This window comes from Melozone crissalis, unplaced genomic scaffold (genome assembly GCF_028551555.1).
Source record: "Melozone crissalis strain CALT ecotype California unplaced genomic scaffold, PUWL_Pcris_2 ptg000062l_1, whole genome shotgun sequence".
In the NCBI taxonomy this organism is placed as follows: domain Eukaryota; kingdom Metazoa; phylum Chordata; class Aves; order Passeriformes; family Passerellidae; genus Melozone; species Melozone crissalis.
In genome coordinates, this window is record NW_026535840.1 from 5,505,431 (window position 1) to 5,525,064 (window position 19,634).

At 43.8% G+C, this 19,634-nt stretch overlaps 1 protein-coding gene across 1 annotated transcript in view; it reads right to left on the reverse strand.

Annotated features, from left to right (window-relative positions):
* PCDH15 (protocadherin related 15) overlaps positions 1-19,634 on the reverse strand; it is a 644,997-nt gene that overhangs the window by 33,187 nt on the left and 592,176 nt on the right. The window contains exons 30-31 of the mRNA XM_054288317.1: positions 10,895-11,110; positions 6,960-7,048 (exon numbers count right to left, since the gene is read on the reverse strand). Of these exons, the coding sequence (XP_054144292.1) occupies positions 6,960-7,048; positions 10,895-11,110 (305 nt within the window). The remainder of the gene's footprint in view (positions 1-6,959; positions 7,049-10,894; positions 11,111-19,634) is intronic.

The window sequence follows — 19,634 nt, forward strand, 5'->3', positions numbered from 1 at the left end:
CCTGTGCCAGGGCCTGCCCACCCTGCCAGGGAACAATTCCTAATGCCCAATATTCCCCATCCAGCTTTGCCCTCTGGCAGTGGGAAGCCATTCCCTGTGTTCTGGCACTTCCCACTTTGGTGAAAATCCCATCTCCAGTCTTCTTGCACATCCCCTGTAAGTACTGGAAAAAGGATTTCAGAACATTTCTGAACTGGTACTTCCTGGAACATCCCTGAAAGCAGCAGGTCAAACCCCAAAATTTGGAAAAAAGCACCACATTCCCAGCCTGCTCTCAGTGCCATGTCCGTTTGTTTATATCCACACCTGAGGTTGCTGTATGGCCTTCCAGACAAGATCCTGGAGAATATAGGATTAAATTTAGGGGTTCACCCTGGCATCATAGCAAGAAGATCTTGAGGAATTAAAAAACCTATTGTGTTTTTGGAGTACGTAAAATATTTTAAGAAATAGAAAAAATACTAACCCCAAATATTCTTTCTTTCAGGACTCAGATTACTGAAGACTTGGAGTGAGTAATGTTGAAAATTCAAGATCCTGCATAATTTTTGGCCAAAATTCTATTTTCCAAAAATAACCTGGTGCAATAATAATGATAAATTTGTATTCTGAGTATTTGAAAGCACAAATTTGGCAACCATGTGGAGCTGAGAGCATCCAGCCCCCACCATCAGCATCAATGCAGACTTTTCAAGTGCTTCAATTAACTCCTCAATTCTGCTCCACTTCAGCCAAATTCTGCCTGTGTGGAGTTGTTGTGGGATTAATAATTGACAATGAAACCACTGGATTTTCAACTGGACTTCCCCAAAGTGCCAAGGACCAATTCCAGCCCCTCTGGTGCAGTCAGTGAGAGATTTGGGGGGATACACTGGGGCCCCAGTTTCCAGACTCCTTATTGCAACATAAATAGAGCTCAGGGAAGGGTCTGCTCATCCTGTGGTGCCTAGGGTTTATTCCAAGCCTAAAAACATCACTTTTTTATAAAGCAGCCTTTCACAAACATTATTTTTCTATCACACATATGTTCAGCAGCACAGAGACAATTCCCTATGCATAGAATAGAATAACATAGATAATATTTCATAATAACATATGCAATAGAATAACATATATAATATTTCGTAATAATATTATTAATAGTATTTAGAAAATAACCCAGAGCCAATGTCTTTATACCCACTTATCCTAATCCCATAAAAGCAGAGAATTAAGGCTGGAAAAGGCCTTTAAGATTCAAGTCCCACTGTCACCCCAGCACCACTACAAGCAGATTGGTTTGCACACCAGTAAGGAAATTTGCTTTCTTACACACTGCTGAAGTTGCTTTCTTTCTCTTTGTGCTCATCCTGTAAAATCCTGCCCTCCAAAACCCCTACACACGCTCCAACTTTTTTATTTCAGCCTCATTTGTCCTGGTCACAGAAGGAGCATTGCGCTCATCCAATGAATAATACCCAGAGCCATCTCCCCTCTGACCTCCAGGACAATCTTCAGATCTCAGCACAAAAGGGCTTTTCCTGCAATTGTCAGCAATTCTTGAGGAGAGAAAGCAGGAGTTTACAGCTCTATCCACTGCATTAGAGAGCTTTGGAGAGATCCATTAGCACAACAACCCTGAGAGTTACAGAGAGCAGGAGCTTGCTGAACCGCAGCTTCCCAGCTGCCAGGGCCAGCAGCAAGTGGAAAAGCTGGACTTATGGAAGCTTGGGTCTCTATTACCCAACTTAATAAAGGTGGCCTGCAGTTATTAATCATCCTGATTGCTCAGGAGAGAGAGTGAAACAGGTTCTGTGAACACTACACCCAGTAGTAGGGTACACATTTTCCCAGCAAAGCCAGACAGGCTGGACATGAAACAGGAGACAGCCAGTTAGTGACAAATGTCCCCCTAATATATTTATTTCATCAGATTTTATCTAACTCAATCAATTCTGTTATTATCTAATCTATTCCTATTCTAAGCTTGCAATTTAATCTGGAATGAAACATTACAGTGTGACAAAGTGATGAGAAAAAGGGGAGGGGGAGGTGAAGTGGAGGAACAGGAGTGAAGGGACCCCAAAATGTTCCTGTCAGAGAGTAAAGGGTAAAGGACAAAGCAGCTACAGCTGGACCTGTGACTCAGGAACCTTTCATAAAGGGCAGGGAAACCAAGTGCCACCTGTGGAAAGGGCTCAAGGGCAAGGTCACTGCCACCACCCCAACAGGCACACAGTGCAGTCAGCTGTAATTAGACTTAATTCAGTAATTATCTGGCAAAAATCATACAGTGAGCATGGAAATGTGACTTCTTATGTGGGAAAAGTAACAAGACTGAGTGATTTATACCCTGCAGCTGAGATGAGCTGATTTTTTACCCGTTCAGGGACTGAGGAGAAAAAAAAAAACACAACTTCAGGGAAATCATCCACATCTGAAACACTTCCCTGAACTGTGTGTTCCAGCTCCCAGATATAAAATTTATTGTCTCATATACTATGATTAGACATAAAATCTTATGTGATGCACAATGTACATGTGCTATACATTATGATCTATAATTTACAGCAGTATTTACTGCTGTAGTATTTTATAACATCTCTTTTAAGTGCAGCACAGTTTCTGTGCATTAAGTAGAGTTCCTTTGAAGAATGATGGCAGTCAGCTTTAGATATGCAAACCATTAAGTTGGAAGGTTCAGCATTCATATTCCTTAAAAACTCCTTCACCAATAACTCCAAGAATCAGCACTTGATTCTGCATTTTGATTTTCAGGGAAAAGCCAGTCTGGCCCCTTCTGCATTGTGTTAGGGGGCTCAGCATGGATCTTCTTTACCTGGGGAACTGCCCCATTCTTTTCAGAGCATAAAACTGACTAAGAAAAACATGGTTGAAGTGAGAGGAGTGTTGAAAATTGCAATGCCAGATGTTTTCAGTTACCATCTGTATGGCAGATTACCTTTGTCAAGTGAGCAGTTTGCTTTCTCTCTCTCTTTGAGTGACCACAATCACACCTCCCTCGGGAGGGGATATCACTGATAACAGACTATTGAATGTCACTGCATGACTGATAAGAACTATAACATCCCATTGTGAGATGTTCCACCCAGAGGGAGGAGCCAAGCATTGCTACCCAGATATAATCCAGAGGTTATTGGGACACCAGCATGGCTTTCTCCACGGGATTCCCCAGAGGAGCAGCAGCTGTCTCTTCTTCCACTGGATCTTCAGAGGAAGAATACACCCTTCTCTACAGATCCCCCTTGCTCCAACAGAACCACACCTGACACTCCAGGAGGACTGCAGCCACATTTCCAATTGGACTGCCACCAACACCCCACAGGGTGTCAGGTTGGGTTCTGACTCTGTCAGTGTTGTTCTAGTGTACTGCATTGTTTATTTTATCTTTTTTTTTCCTATCCCTATTAAAGAACTGTTATTTCCTGCTCCCATATTTTTGCCTGAGAGCCCCTTAATTTAAAATTTATAGCAATTCGGAGGGGTGGGGAGGGTTTACATTCTCCATTTCAGGGGAGGCTCCTGCCTTCCTTAGCAGGCAGCTATCTTTCTAAACCAAGACAGGGAGAGACCCTGGAGAGCTGCACAAGGAAGACCTGGGGATCTTGATATCCCAGGGGCAGCAGCAGAGCATTGGCAGCAGGGCAGGGAGCGATGCTGGCCCTGGGGCAGCCCTGGAGGCACCTCTGCAGTGCTGTGTCCAGCTCTGGGTGCTGAGCACAGCAGGGCCAGGAGCTGCTGGAGCTGAGCAAGGGCCTGGAGCATGTGGGTGCCCTTCCAGGCCAGGCTGAGGGAGCTGGGGCTGCTCAGCCTGGAGAGGAGCCCCAGCTGAGAGGGGCCCTCAGGCCTGGCTGGGCCTGGCTGCAGGGAGGGGCAGAGCAGGGCCCAGGCTCTGCTCCGGGGCCCAGCAATGGCACCAGAGCCACGGGCAGGGCCTGAGCCCAGCAATTGCCCTGCACAGGAGGCGCAACTTCTGCCCTGGGCAGTGCCCAGCCCTGAGCACATTGCCCACACAGCCTGGGGGCTCTCCTGCCTGGGGCTGGGGCACAGCTGGCTGCACACAGTGCTGTGCCCTGGGCTCTGGGATGGCCCTGCTGGGGCAGGGAGGGGGCACCAGGTGCCCACTCAGCTCCTGCAGCCTCAGCCTGTCTGTGACTCTCTGACTCTCTATCTTTGATCCAAACTCTCATTGTAAGCCACTCCACTATTCCAGTTCAGAGGAATTGATGTGATATATCATCTGTACAGCAGTGCACAGAGGAATTTACTTCCCAAGACAGTTCTATTCCCTGCAGGATGGGAGAAGCTCAGAGCTCTCTTGGCAGTCTGGCTTATCTGACTTTAGGCAGAGCTTTAAGTGCCCACCACATGAAAACCAAGGAATTAAATGCTCTGAGAACCACTTTGGCTGGTTTATTTCAGGAGTGAGATTTGATGATACCTCAGGGCTGTTTCCAACAGAGGATATGGTATGATTCCATGAAATGCTGTTCCTTGCCCAACAAACCCCCACTCCGCTAAATTTCCATATTTCAAGAACACTCCGTCATCTGTCTCCACCAAGTTTTCTGAAGGAGAAGAGCACACACTGAATTTTCTAAGAAGCCTCAGCCTATTTTCTCTGCCTATCCTGAAGCAGACACAAAGGGGCCTCTCTGCACAGCCATAATTAAAGTAGGCAAGAAAATGGGACATTGATGAGAGTATGAAAAGCTTGATGAAATTAAAGCATTTGGAGGAAAACACTGAGTGACTGCAAAAGATCCTATTGGAAGTGTCAGCAAAGACAAGTCCATTGTATTCCTCAAAGAACTCCTAAGCCAAATATTGATGCTTTAAATCTCCTCTTCCCTGCTTTGCTCCTTTTATATGGACCATTAACTCCCACCCATCTCTGGCTGTGCTGAGTGTGGAAAAACTGAATTATGTAATTCTTAATATCTCATAACTCCTTGTGAAAACGACAGGACCTGGTATAAGTTCCCCTTCAAAGTTGTTTAAACCACTATTTATTTTATTGTGAGAAATCACTGCAATTCCACAGATGACTCATGTGCCCCCCTCCCTAACATTCCCCATCACCAACTGTTGGCTAAATGTTCTATTTTCGGGGATTAAAATTTGCCAAAATGAGAGGAGAAAGAGCTGAGTAACTTGTGTAGTGACTAATTCACAGATCACAGAATGGTTTATGCTGGGAAGGGATCTTAAGGATCATCTTGTTCCAACTCCCCTGCCACAGGCAGGGACACATCCCACTAGACAGGGCTGATTATAGTCTTTTTCTCTGTTAATTAATTACACATTAAATTTTTATAAATTACTGCATTATTTGAAGTGGCAAAACTACTTCGGTCTGAGATTCCAAATAATTTGTTTTCCCTTTGCCTGTGATTGCATACACAAAAATAGTCACAAATTCTTATTTTGTTTTTATGGGTTGCACGAATTATTAAACTTGTATAAAAACAGGGAGAGGGTGATCTTTTAATTTTAGGAGGAAAAACATGAGAAATTTGAAGAGAGCCCGGAAATAAATAGATTTCATTGTGAAATAGACCTCTGTACACAGCTACAAAATTATTTTTGAGATATTTGTTCTCTACAAATATTTTCAGGAATGAATGGACCTGTTTGAAAACAAGTTGATGTAATTCTTCTGGCAAAGGCTGTCCTGAAAAACTTATTCTTAGAAGAGAAATTCTCCAGCTACACTGATCTGCCCATGGTGTTTGTGAAGGTAAAGACTTCGCAAGATGACTTGGAGAACTCAAAACCAGATTTTTTTAAACTTTGTACTCATTCCAAAGCTTTCTTCACTGTGAAATACAGAATTACAGAATGGTTTGGGTTAGAAGAGACCTCCAAGGCCACCAAGTCCAACCATCCACCACCACCACCCTGCTCACCACTAACTCATGTCCTCATGTGCCAATTCCACTTGATTTTCAACACTTCCAGGCATGGGGACTCAACACTTGCCTGGACAGCCCCTTCAAATGCTGAAACCACCTTTTCCTTTAAGAAATTCTCCCTAAAATCCAATCTAAACCTCCCCTGGTGCAGCCTGAGGCTGTTTTCTCTCCTTCTGTCACTTGCTACCTGAGAAAAGAGCTTGACCCCACCTCAGCAGAGCCTCCTTTTAGGAAGTTATTCCTATTTATAGGCAATACCTCATTTTAGGAAGTTATTTCTGGTTCTAGGCATTCCCTTCTTTTAGGAAATTATTCCTATTTATAGGCAATACCTTCCTTCAGGAAGATATTCATATTTCTAGGTAATCCTTCCTTTCAGGAAGTTATTCCTGGTTCTAAGGAATAATTCCTATTTGCAGGCAAATTTTAGGAAATTATTTTAGGAAAATTTTAGGAAATTATTCCAATTTCTAGGCAATCCGTCCCTTCAGGAAGTTATTCCTGGCTCCAGGAAGCGCAGTCCCCATGAGTTCAGCCTGAACAACTTCATTGGTGATTCTGATATTCAAATCTCTCAGAACCAACACACACCTGGCCCAAAACAGAGGGAGAAAAGGGGAACATGTCTCAAATCTCCAGGAGCAAATCCATCAGGAATTTTTCCTAGCCCAATGAAGATGCAAGGCACTCAGAGACTTTTCCAATGACTGGCTTGACCACCAACCCCAAAGTATTTCAAGTTCTATGCACAACCAGAAGCAGGATGGACAAGACCTGTGGGAAGTGCCACTCATCACTGATTGACATGACGAAAAAAAGGACAAAGATGGGTTATAGACTATTTCCTACAGCATTTTCTATCCCATTTTGGTTAATTCCATGACGGCAAGTAGAGAAAATTGTCCCCAAAAAGAAGCCAGAAGTGCAAACATGTTTTGTCTGAGGGCTCTTATTGACCAGATAAAAACATCCCTCACTCCCTGATCCATCCAATCCCAAAGCCAGGGAATTTTCTGATATCTGGAGATGAAATAAATTGATTACCCAATGAGCTGATCTTTGTTTTGCTCCACGAGGGTGGGAGGAACGTTGGAGACAATCACTTGCATGTCCAACTGATTGACCACAGAGACCTGGAAAGAAAAGAGGGAAATTCAGTTGGCACTGCCAGGCACAGCCCCCTCCCCATCCAACAGCAATGGAAAAATTCCTCTCCTGCCTCCAAACCATGCCCTGATATCCACATCTCTCCTTTTAATTCCAAATAGGAGAGCTGGGAAATCTTGCTGCCAAAGCCCATAAATATCAAAGATTTAACTGGAATTGTAATTCCAGGTCTGCATCAGAATTATGGATTTTTAAGGTGGGGACAGGAAAAGCTGCTCTTAGTTTAGATTTGACTTAGTGAATCCCAGATCTCCCACGGGCTGTATTCCAAATTACTTGTGAGCATTTGGGTGGTTTGGATGCCAGGAAAATCCTCTCTTGGAGCCATGCAATGTGCACCAAGGGAAATGGAAATACAGGATTAATTCCACAAAATCAATGCTACTTTGTTAGAAAATCAGGAAGGAAATTGTTCATTTACATTGAAGTGATCAGTGAGAGGTTTTATTTTAATCTCCAATTGTTTTAGCTTCTCCCTCTATCCTAAAACTGCACATTGTGCAACTGAGCTTTTTCCTTAAAAAAAAAAAGAAAAACAAAGGAGGAAAAAATGCTTCTAATCCACTCAATACTTGTGTGCTTTGTTGGAATAAAATTAAATTTCAGTTTTCCACCGAGGTATGGAGTAACCTCGGAGCAAATATCTGGCAATTATTGTTTTTTACTATGAACTCAACAACACTCCAATCTGTTGAGGATTCTGGAGGAAAATTTGGAAAACTAGGCCAATGTTAAGGCTGATAAATTTAAAAATCAAGGGTTAGTCGATTCTAAAAGAAATAAACAAGCCCTGATTTTCCAAAGAGGAGCCCTGGAAGCACAGCAGCAGAAAAACCTAAATGTGCTTCCACATCAAACACTGTTTCACCAGCTTTGAAGCTTAATTCAACTTTAAATATTTAAATGTTCTTGAAATGTCATCAGATGCCCTGATCAGCACATACAGGCTTCTGTGTAAGAAACACAGAATTATAATGAGCTCCAAATAAAAATCATGCAACGGAACTGGAAAGCAATGATTAATTTAATAGAATTAATTACATTAGCCAACTCAAGCAACCACTGTGCACCCAGGAACTGAAAACAGCATCAAGGCAACACCAAAAACAAAGGCAGTGATTCTTTAAATATGGAAGAAATCACAATTATCATCGCTTGTTCATGTACAAAACCAGGGATAAACACACATTCGTGACAAGTTATAGGAAACCAAGGGCGTTGGACAAAAATCAAGTGACATTTGAGGTTTCCATGGTAACATTAACTTGCTTGTTATCCCCATTTGTAAAGGCAGGCAAAGCAGAAAATTGTTGGTAACCTCTAGCCCACGAGTGATATCCCTTTTATCCCAAGCTTCTCTCATTAGGCACTTCCCAAGCTTTAAATTCAGCAAGGCAGAGCCTACAAAGACTCTTGATTGTGATATGGCACCATTGGACTCCTGGGAGTAGCTGTGACCTGAATGAGGAGAGGCCTTGAACCCCAATAAACATTTGATTAAAGATGTTATCTATGACATCATAAAGATGATATCCAGGATTTCAAATCATGATAGTGAATATCCACTGCCTCCCCTTCCTCAGAACCTTTAGGTGCTTCCTTGCAGCAAACTAATTTTAAAATGTAATTCTTGTATTTCTTTCATCTCACAGATGCTGAGAAGGAAAACTACATCACATGGAAGCAAACTGTCAAGCCATACGTGTCTGACCTGAGCCATCCTGCTGTCCTTCCCATGCGTTGTCCCCAGCAGTGTGACAACCTTTGACGAGGGGATTTGGCAGATCCTGCTGCTCCCAGAGCTTTGCCAGGCTCTGGGGAAGCATCTTGGTCCCAGCTCTGGACCTTGGTCTGCTCAGCTTCTGCCCAGCATTATCCCTTTGGTGGTGGCCTGCCTGTTCTCCCTAGACCTCCTCCCAGTGCAGTCCTATCTTGTTCTTTTGCATGGGAGTAATTAAATTAATTTCTCTGTTCACTTTTAGAGCTGGTTTTGAAAGAAATAACATCTGAGAGCCTGAGCCCCCGACCCCACAGCAGGAAAATCCTGTTAAAATCATGGGAAAGAATCTCAGTGTATGGATCGCACTTGGTGCATAAAATTGGAGAATCCCAGAATGGTTTGGGTTGGAATGACCTTAAAGCTCATCCAGTGCCACCCCTGCCATGGGGAGGGACGCCTTCCACTGTCCCAGGCTGCTCCAAGCCCCAAAGTCCAGCCTGGCCTTGGGCACTGCCAGGGATCCAGGGGCAGCCACAGCTGCTCCTGGCACCCTGTGCCAGGGCCTGCCCACCCTGCCAGGGAACAATTCCTCATTCCCAATATCCCATCCAGCCCTGCCCTCTGGCACTGGGAAGCCATTCCCTGTGTCCTGTCCCTCCATCCCTTGAACACTGTCTCTCTGTATTTCTTTTGTCTTCTTCAAGCACTGCAAGGCCACAATTTGGTCATCCCAAAGCTTCTCCTGTCCAGGTGAGCACCCCCAGCTGTGCCAGCCTTTCCTCCCAGCAGAGCTGCTCCATCCCTCTGCCCATGCTGGTGCCTGCCCTGGACTCATTCCAGCAGGTCCATGTGCCAGTGTTCTAGGCAGATAGGGTTGGTCTGGAATTGCATCTCCAGCTCCTCCAAGTTTCCAGGCCTTGCTCAAAGCAGCTGGGTGCACTGCTCATCACTCAGCCAGCCATCAGAAAGAAACCTCTATAAATTAATGAGACATCCTTCACTTTCTAATGTTAATGTCGATTCCTTCTGGCTATATTTTAATATCCTATTAGCGTCTAAATTACCTGAGAATTCCCCATCATTTTGGGAGGTCAAGCATGAGGGTGTCATCTTTTATGTTTACTTGGAGAACTCCTGCAGAATTCACCATACCAATGATTCTGCCTCTCATCTGTATCCTTTGACAGTGTTCCCATGAAGTGGATAATGCACTCCATCCCTTTCACATTATGCTAATATTGAGCCAATCCATCAAGTTTATAGGTTTTAAGGAAATTTAGCTTGGATTGTTTCAGTGCCTGGACTAAGTCAATGCTCTTTGAACAGCACAAAACCATGAGCCTGACACTTAAAGATGCTGCCAGTTCTGGAATGCTGCTTTCTCAGGGACTGAAAAGTTCATTCTTAGCCCACAATTATTTGTTAACATAAGCAACTAAGACAACTTGGACATGACCAAGGGACACAGAATCATGGAATGGTTTGGGTTGGAAGGACCTTAAAGCTCATCCAGTGCCAACCCCATGCCATGGGCAGGGATGCCTTCCACTGTCCCAGGCTGCTCCAAGCCCCAAAGTCCAGCCTGGCCTTGGGCACTGCCAGGGATCCAGGGGCAGCCACAGCTGCTCTGGGCACCCTGTGCCAGGGCCTGCCCACCCTGCCAGGGAACAATTCCTAATTCCCAATATCCCATCCATCTGGCACTGGGAAGCCATTCCTCCCCGTCCTGGCACTGCAGACCCTTGTCCAAAATCTCTTTCCATCTTTCTTGTAGCTTCTTCCAGCCCTGGAAAGCCACAGTTTGGTCACCCCAAAGCTTCTCCTCTCCAGGCTGAACATTCCCAACTCTCCCAGCCTTTCCTCCTAGCAGAGCTGCTCCATCCCTCTGCTCATCCTGGTGCCTCCTCTGAACTCCTAACAGGTCACAAAATCTTTTGGTTTAAGAAACGAAAAGCTTTATCCCAGTGCCTTCAAAAAATTAAGCACAAGCACTTGATGGCTTTTCTCTAGATCTGCCTGGAATGAAACTTCCTGCAGTGTTTGAATTTCCTGAGGAATTATTCCATACCAATAATCCCTGGCTGATACTTACAAGCACGTCTGCTTTGCTGCTCAGTCCTTTGCCGTAATCGTCGGTGGCAATGACCTGGAACTTGAAATAGGATCTCCTCATGTTTTTGAAGAGCATGGCAGTTTTGATCAGCCCCGTGTAAGCCTCGATCACAAAGCCCTCCTTGCCATCCTTGATGGGGGGAATGATGAGCCTGTATTGCATGGCACTGTAATTCCCAGTGTCCTTATCATCAGCCTAATGGGGAAAAGGAAACAAGCACAGGCAAACAAGGTAAATATGCATGGAGGGAGTCATTAACCTTGTCCTTTAAATAAAGTTACATCTTGGCCCAGCAAATTTCTGCCACTCTGACATTTAAAACATTAGATCCCAGAGCACAGATATGGCTGCTACTTTAAATGCTTCATTTAACTTTGCTGCACTCAGTTTTGCTTTTCCAGCAATTTTTTCCTCCTCTGTTGGCATTAAACTGCTCCAGAAGAAAGAAAAAAATATTAAAAAGTAGAAAAATATAAGTTGACTTTCAAGTCTGCAACAATACCTAAGAACTGCTTAATTATGAGAAACCTCCACTGCCAAATTCTCATTGAAAAGGAATTATCAAAGAAAAAACCATCTCAGCAACCCCTGCACAGATTTGGACAATAATGTCCTTCATATTAGAGATATTCTGTTGGAGCACAGGTATTTTTGGTGCAATCAAGTAACTTTTTATTAAAATAAGGAAGGATTGAGTGGCATTCCTGCAGTGGTGCACAGGAACCTGCTGGGTGCCCCAGTTCAGGACACAGAGCTGCCCTGGCACTGTTGCTGAATTGGATCAGCATGCAGAGCTGGCATCAACCAGGCAGCCCCAGGAATTGTTAATCCACCTTCCCTGCTCCTGACAGGCCTGTTGAGCCCCATCCTGGCCTCTCCAGCCCCATTCCTTATGCTCCTGTTCAGCCTGTATCCAGAGGGAAGTGTTTCCAAGGACCTTGACTGAGCTTTCCTGTGCTCCTTCCAGGGATCAGCTAAGGTGGGAGCTAATTAATGCCTGAGCACTCATTAGTCTTGGTCACAGCCCCAGCATCTGGGATACTTCAGGATCTATCAGCAGGTTTTTATGGAAATATTGGCACTGCTCCTGAGGCCTGTCGCTTGAGCTAATGCTGGAATGAAAACCAGCCCTAACTTTGAAAAGGTGCACGTAAAATCCATGGAAAATCCATACAGTGCCATGACTTAAGAATTAAAAACAATAAGGGTTTCTGTCAGCATGAAGAGTTTGTAGAATCATGGAATATCCTGAGCTGGAAGGGACGGACAGGAATCTCTGCACAGACACCCCAACAATCCCACCCTGGGCATCCCTGGAGCAGTGTCCAAGCTCTTCTGGAACTCTGGCAGCCTTGGGGCTGTGCCCATTCCCCGGGGAGCCTGGGCAGTGCCAGCACCCTCTGGGGGAAAAACCTTTCCTGATCTCCAGCCTGACCCAGCTCCAGCCATTCCCTGGGGTCCTGTTCCTGGTCACAGAGAGCAGAGCTGTTTATGAGACACCACAGCTACTAAAAGAGAATTATCTGCGCAAGGTCGTTAAGCCTTCAACAGGGGGCCATTAATCATCATTAATTGTTTCCTCACCAGCACTGAACAAGTTCTATATGGTGGAAATCGTCCCTTCTGGTTTTTTATTCATTCTCAGATAATTTTTCAGGGAATACCAGCACCAGATAAGCAATCCAGGTGCTCAAAACTGTGTATGCTCCATGGCACTCCAACTCCTATCAGCCCAGATTCCCAGACAGAACCATCCAGCACTTAAAGAATAATATCCAGGCTTGTTTAGCTGGAAAGAGCAAGTTTTATTCAGATAAGCCCAAAAGATTAACTCCCGGAATGACACTGGCTGTCACTTGTCACAGACACACAACTGGTTAAATTCCCACTCTCAATATTTTGCTTTCTTCTAAATTCAGAAAGCTTCATCTGACTCGACTACCAAAAGCATATATATAAAATGTGTTAGGTTGGTTTTATTCTCCAGCCCCACAGGGTTTTTTAAGGCTTTTAAAACCCAGAGTGCTGCCTCCTGGGTTAGCTCAAACTCCTTTATTAGTGATTTTAAGAAAGATGGGAAGGTTAAAAAGCTTTCTGAAATTTACTCTGTTCTGTCAGTCAAAAAAGCAAAGATATCAGTGGACTTTTCCAGAGCATCCCAGCTTTCCAACTGGCACAGGGAAATACAACCCCACAACATCCCAGAGCCAGCAGATGGGAGCTTGGCAGGTGGAGAGTCAGGAAAATTGTTGGCTTTCCACATAAATAAATTGCTGAAGGAAGAAATGAATGTGAAAACACACTATGTCACAGAATCATGGAATTTTTTAAGGTTGGAAAACATCTCTAAGATCATCCCAGCCAATCTTTGATTGTCACCTTGACCATTAAACCACATTGTGCAGTGCCACATCCACTCATTCCTTCCAGGGCTGGTGGCTCCACCATTCCCTGGGCAGCCCCCTTCCAATGCTCTGCCACCCCTTCACGAGGAAACATTTCTAAAATCCAACCTGAACTCAAGGAAATGGCTGGAGAGAAACACCAGACTCATGTTTGGATGGTGAGAAACAATGACAAAAATTAAAGCAGCGCCTCAGCTGTGCCTGGAGCACCAGGACACAAGGAATGGGTTCAGACTGACACAGGGCAGGGCTGGATGGGATATTGGGAATTAGGAATTGTTCCCTGGCAGAGTGGGCAGGCCCTGGCACAGGGTGCCCAGAGCAGCTGTGGCTGCCCCTGGATCCCTGGCAGTGCCCAAGGCCAGGTTGGACTTTGGGGCTTGGAGCATCCCGGGACAGTGGAAGGTGTCCCTGCCCATGGCATGGGGTGGCACTGGATGGGATTTAATGTCCCTTCCACCCCAAACCATTCTGGGAATCCAGGGAAAATTCAGCTCATACAACACAGCTCAGGATAAAGCCATGACCAATCCAGGAAAGTCCTGCCTGGCCAAACCCTCTTGTTTATCCACACTCAGCTTTGCATGGTGGTAATGGAACTAGGAGGAAAGAAAAATAGAATTCCTGTAACCCCACATGGCACATGAGGGACCCAGCAGCAGCCACAGGAGCAATGTCCAGCCACAGGATCCAGCTCCTTTGGGGACATCCATGAGCAAGCCAAGTTTCCCACTGAGTGCCCAGTGAAGTCCAAAGGCTCCCTAGAGGTGCCCTGGAGAGCAGCAGGACGCCCTTCCAATAAAAAGCCAATTTCTTTGTTAAAATGGATTTATGAGGTTGGTTCAGCTGGGTCAGAATCCCATCATATTTTTAATATTGGCAAATTGTCTCTCAATAAAATGTACAGCTTTTAATAGTCACTGCTTTCAATGACACCAGAAATCAATTTCACCTTCAGCATTTCACGCCTGGAGACGTGTGTGACTAAAAACAAACAAAATTTGGATCCAAATTAAGGTATTGATGCTGCAGGCACAGGCATTAAATGAAGTCAGGCCTTGCGCACAAAGCTCAGGGCACTGGGAGCTCAGCACTAATGAGATGTTCAAGTCTTGCAGCTGAGTTTAAGGCATTAAACTCCAGTGAAAGAGGCCTGTTGACATCTGAAGCTCACAGCTTGTACAGTCCTGCAGAGTTCAGGTGCCTCGAGCTGGTGGACAGGCTGAGTTAATTGTCACCAGTTCTGAGAGCTCAGTGCCACCCCAGAGCCATCAGCAGCCCCACCATCATCACAGCTCAGGCTCTTTCCACATCCACCCAGAGATGAGCAAACAGGTGCCAAAAAGGCTGGGAAAATTATCAGATTCCAGCTTCAAATATTTAACTTTGTTGTTTGCATTCCCCCCTTTTCTGCTCTTTGGCTCAAACCTAAGGACACTGGGCTTGGCAGGACCAGCAGAGAGAGCCTGTGAGCTGCTCCCAGGAACCTCCCAAACTTCTCTAATCCTAGGAAGGATGTTTGCTATTCATGTAATTTGTCCTGAAGGTAAATATTTTTGACACTTCATTAGCAAGAGATCTATGACATCTCAAGAGTTGCATTATGACTGTCAAAGAAGAGAAAGGGCTGCACTTAATCTTAATATTCCAGCAGCATATCCGCCTTTTGTTCTGCACAAGAAACACAGATGTCTCCTAAATCCTGCTGTGATTGAGGGCTGATAAATATGGATGATCTCAGGAATTACCAGGACAAATTCCAGCCTCCTGTGATTGAGTGGAGGTGTGCCCACATACAGGGAGCTGGGTCAGGATTGCTGCTGCAGCTTCCCGCCCTTTCCCATCCCCTCTCACAGAGGAGGATGAGGCACAATCCTGGGGTGCTCCCTAATCCCAGCACAAAAGGAGTGAGGATATTTTTACTCAGAGGGACGTGAGGCCCTGGCACAGGGTGCCCAGAGCAGCTGTGGCTGCCCCTGAGTCCCTGGAAGTGTTGGTCATGTTGGATTTTGGGGCTTGGAGCAGCCTGGGACAGTTGAAGGTGTCCCTGCCCATGGATGGGCTTAAAGCTCCTTTCCAACCCAAACCATTCTGTTGTCTCAGTGATCAACCCCTTCTTTTTCTCTCCTTTGCAAGAAGGCCCAACAAATGAAGCCTTTAAAGCATAAATTAATTAATCTCTGGCTCCACGTGACTGCACAAGCACAGCTTGATGGCAGGACACCCAGGCAGGCTGGTAAACCCCACTTGCTGTGACAGCAGCACACTGACCCTGTCACCAAAAATCACCAGTGGCATGCTTGGGATGAGCATAAAAATTATCACTAACTCCTGAAGCTGTATAATCATTGATGATCCCACTTTTTATCGGATCTAAATCCAGATTTTCTGCTCAGAGTGAAACACAGTCAATAATTTGAAATGTTTCCCACCTCCCTCACAGGGTCACTCTTAACCACAAGCCCCAGGCTGTTTAGGGGGCATGGAAAATGGCAGGATTGGGCTGCTGAGGGGAGTTTTTGTTCCTTCCTAGCAGATGGCAGCTCCAATGTTCCCAATTAGTGGCTGGCACACAAAGCAGTTTTTAGAACCAGACTGTTTTTGCTGGTAGGAATTTCTAGATTGTTGCAGATTTCCAGTTCTGACAGCACAGCTGTCACTGGGCTGTTTTAGGGGAGATTTCTGGGTGTTCTACAGATACCTAAGCCTGAAAATTTGGGGTAGCCATTGCAATTTTCCTTTATTTCCTTTATTTCTTCACTTCCATGCTCTTTTACACCCTCATCTGGCTCAAGCCCTTTGGAACTCATGCTCCTCGTCTTGGTTTGTCACTGGCTGCATCAGGAATTTGTAGCTTTGATTTTTAAAAAAATTATATTCATATTAAACTTATATTTAACATAAAATATTCCATATTTAATACATCAATATATAATATATCAATATATCTGTATTATAGTATATTGATGGTTATTTCCATATATTCTTTAATATTCATATTCATATTGCTTTGAATTTATATATCAATTTATATATCAATTTATATTTCTTCACTACATCACTGATACTGATCACTGCCCAGCTCACTCCCAATACCCCCAGTGCCAGGAATTTTCTAAGAAACACAGGTAGGAATAAATCAGGTGAATGGGAATTGCTCACTTTGTCCTCCTGTGGTGGCTATAAATCTCCCAGGTGCCAAAGGAAACCCAGCTTCCTTTTGACAGGCTGTCTCATGGGAAAAGGTTTTGAACAAGAAGGTTCCCAAAATTGAATTTTGAAGCTAATAATTGGGAAAAATGGATTTTATTATTATTTTTCTTTAAGTTAATGCTTTAGAGAATAACTTTTTGTGTGTGTGTGAGGAAGTAAAGGCCACACACATGGATTTCCTCTATGGGATGGGAATGATGCAGGCACATTCCCCACTCCCAGCCCCTCTAGGAGCCTTTACTCAGGAAGGCGCATTCAGGACCACCAATCTTCAAAATGCCCTCAAAGAAAAAAGTAATTGAAAAATCTTCAATTACATGGGAAAAAAATCCCAAAGGGTAGGGAATTCTCTGATTGTGCCAGAGGAAAAGAACAGGAAAGTAAGAGAGCTTAGAGTAAAAAGTTCAGAAAACCAACAAAAAGCAGGAATATGATTTTTGAAGGAAAAATGCCTGGCATTCCTGTAATATTTGTCTCAGCAGGGCACACAGCTCTTTTGGGGGCCAGAGGTTCCAGCAGCTGGAGGCTGCGCTGTTGTCACTGCAATGAGCTTTCCAAGGAGATTTTTACTCCTACCAAGCATGTTATCTCCCTGCTCTGGGATCCATAAATCACATTTTAAGGAAGGAAAGGTTGTGACTGGCAAAGCAGTTCAGTTTTGTGCATGAGTCGTGCAGCAGCCAAAGGAGGGATGAGCCAAATGTTGCCCTGAAAGCTCCCCTGGGTGCCCAAGGTGGAATCCCTGGAATTCCAGAACTTGCCACTCTGAAGATTCCCTTGTCATCTCAAGGAAAAGGAAATATAAAAAGAAATCTACAGGTTATAGGCACAGATAGGGGGAAAAAAAAAGGAGATTTAATAACAGATCTGTTAAAAAAAAAAAAACAAAACAATTTTGGTATTCTCTCCCTATCCAGGATTTTTAACTGTTTCTTTTATCCATTGTTTTAGCTCATTGTGGGATCTCTAAGATGCTTTTGAGGTGAAGAAAAGAGGAATTCCTGCTCCCCTGTGTGTCCTCAGGGCCAGAACCTGCAGCCTAAAATGGCTTTGGTTTATTTTGCTCTCTTCTGTTGAGATATTCCAAGGATATTACATATTCAATAAAGGATATTCAAAGGGAATAAAGAATAAAGTTCCATGAAAAATCTGATCAGAAAGAGGTAAAGAGCACAGGAAAAGGCTGGAATGAAAATATTGTAGGAAACAAAGCATTTCCATCAAATACAGCCAATTCCAGAGCCTTGGATTCACTGGCATTATTTAGGCAAGATTCCTTCCCTGCAAACATTTTCAGGACAAAAACACCTTTATAAACTGAGCAGGAATTCAGACAATTCTTTCTTCACAAGAATCAGGACCTCTGATATTTCCTCATTTAAATCTGTAATAATTCAATAATTTAATAAATAAAGGAAGAAAAGCAGAGATTAATACTGTTAATATTTAAAAAGCAACAGCTAATAACATTCCATTGTAGGGAAAAGCCAATTCCTGCTGGTAACTTCCCTAAAGATTCTTTTGTCAGTTTGTTTCCTGGAGCAGATTGAAAATATTGTGTTTGGGGCTCAAGGAAACCTGGTTGGAATTCCGAGGGGGAGCAACAGGAGTTCCATGAAAATACCAGTGAAAAGCAAAATAATTCTAGCACAAGGAAACACTAAGCAAAGATCAAGGCACAGAATTCATAATTAGAGGCTATGCATGTAACATCTGGTTTTAATTAGAATATTCCTAATGAAAAGCACAAAAAGGTCTTTAATTAAGGAAATGGGCTCTCAAACACATTGGAAATTCTGGGTAAAAAATGGGAATTACGAAGAAGGGGAATTCAAGCAGCAAGGAGCAAATCCTTTGCTAAAAATTGCCATTTTATTCAGATATATCCCCTTTTTTTATCTTGGAGCATCAATACCTCCCAGCTCTCAGAGGCCACTGCTCGTAATCCAATCAGATCCATGGAGAATAACTCATGTGGTTTATCACTCCCCAAATTAATTCTGATTAAAAATGACTTTTGGAGAATGATTTGCGGTATTCTGCTGAGCTTAAGCGTCCTTTTTATCTACTTAGAGGAATCTTACTATGAATGTGGAGCAAAGCAGCTCATTATCCTCCTCTAAAAGGCTTTTATACTCAAATTAATGTATTTAAGAGGATGCTGCTGGCAGCAAACCCTATGACCTTAGAGAGTTGGGAGAAACTCCATAGGATTTGCCTTGGTACATATCAACTGTCTGGATGATGAGAGAAGTTTTTATCCAACATATTATTGGTCTGTTTGTTTCTAAATTCAATTTGTGTGGAAGATTATGGACTCAGGATTAGTTTTCTTCTCTCCTTTATTTTTTTTTTTAATTTTGATTTATTTTTGGCGTTTGATTATTTTTATTGTTTGTGAAATTTTGTTCAAGGCAGAGTAGAGCATGAACAAAGCATCTGAATGTTCAGCAGTGTATTTGTGATCAATTGATACAAAACTGATCTACATCAACTACTCTATTAATAAAAAAGACTACACTCCTTAATTATCCCCATAAGTTATTATGTCCTCTTAAAGAAGAACTAATTGTGGGATTTTTGGACCATTTTTGGAAGTTGTAGTTTTGCATCTTGTCATTTGAAATGCTGGGAGAGTTGGGATTGACCAACCTGGACAAGAGAAGCCCTGGGAAGACTTTGGAGCCCCTTCCAGAGCCTAAAGGGGCTCCAGGAGGGCTGGAGAGGGAATGTGGGGACAAGGGATGGAGGGACAGGGAATGGCGGCCACTGCTAGAGGGCAGGGATGGATGGGATATTGGGAATTAGGAATTCTCTGATTCCAATATCGCACGTTTGAGGCTCATCAAGGTTGTTGTCAGTGCCAGCAATAACAAGAAGATACTGAGAAAATCACTTTCTTCTCAAAATCACTCAGATGATGTGAAAGAAACTGAGCAACTGTTAATGAATGCAGAAGATGAAAGCAAATGCATGAAAAACACCTCCTAAGAACCTGAATTTCCCCCTGGAATCCAAACCTGAATAATTTCCACGGTGCAAACTCTGCGTGTACTTTATTAACGTTCTCCTAAATTTCAGCTTGGAAAGCTGCTCATTTC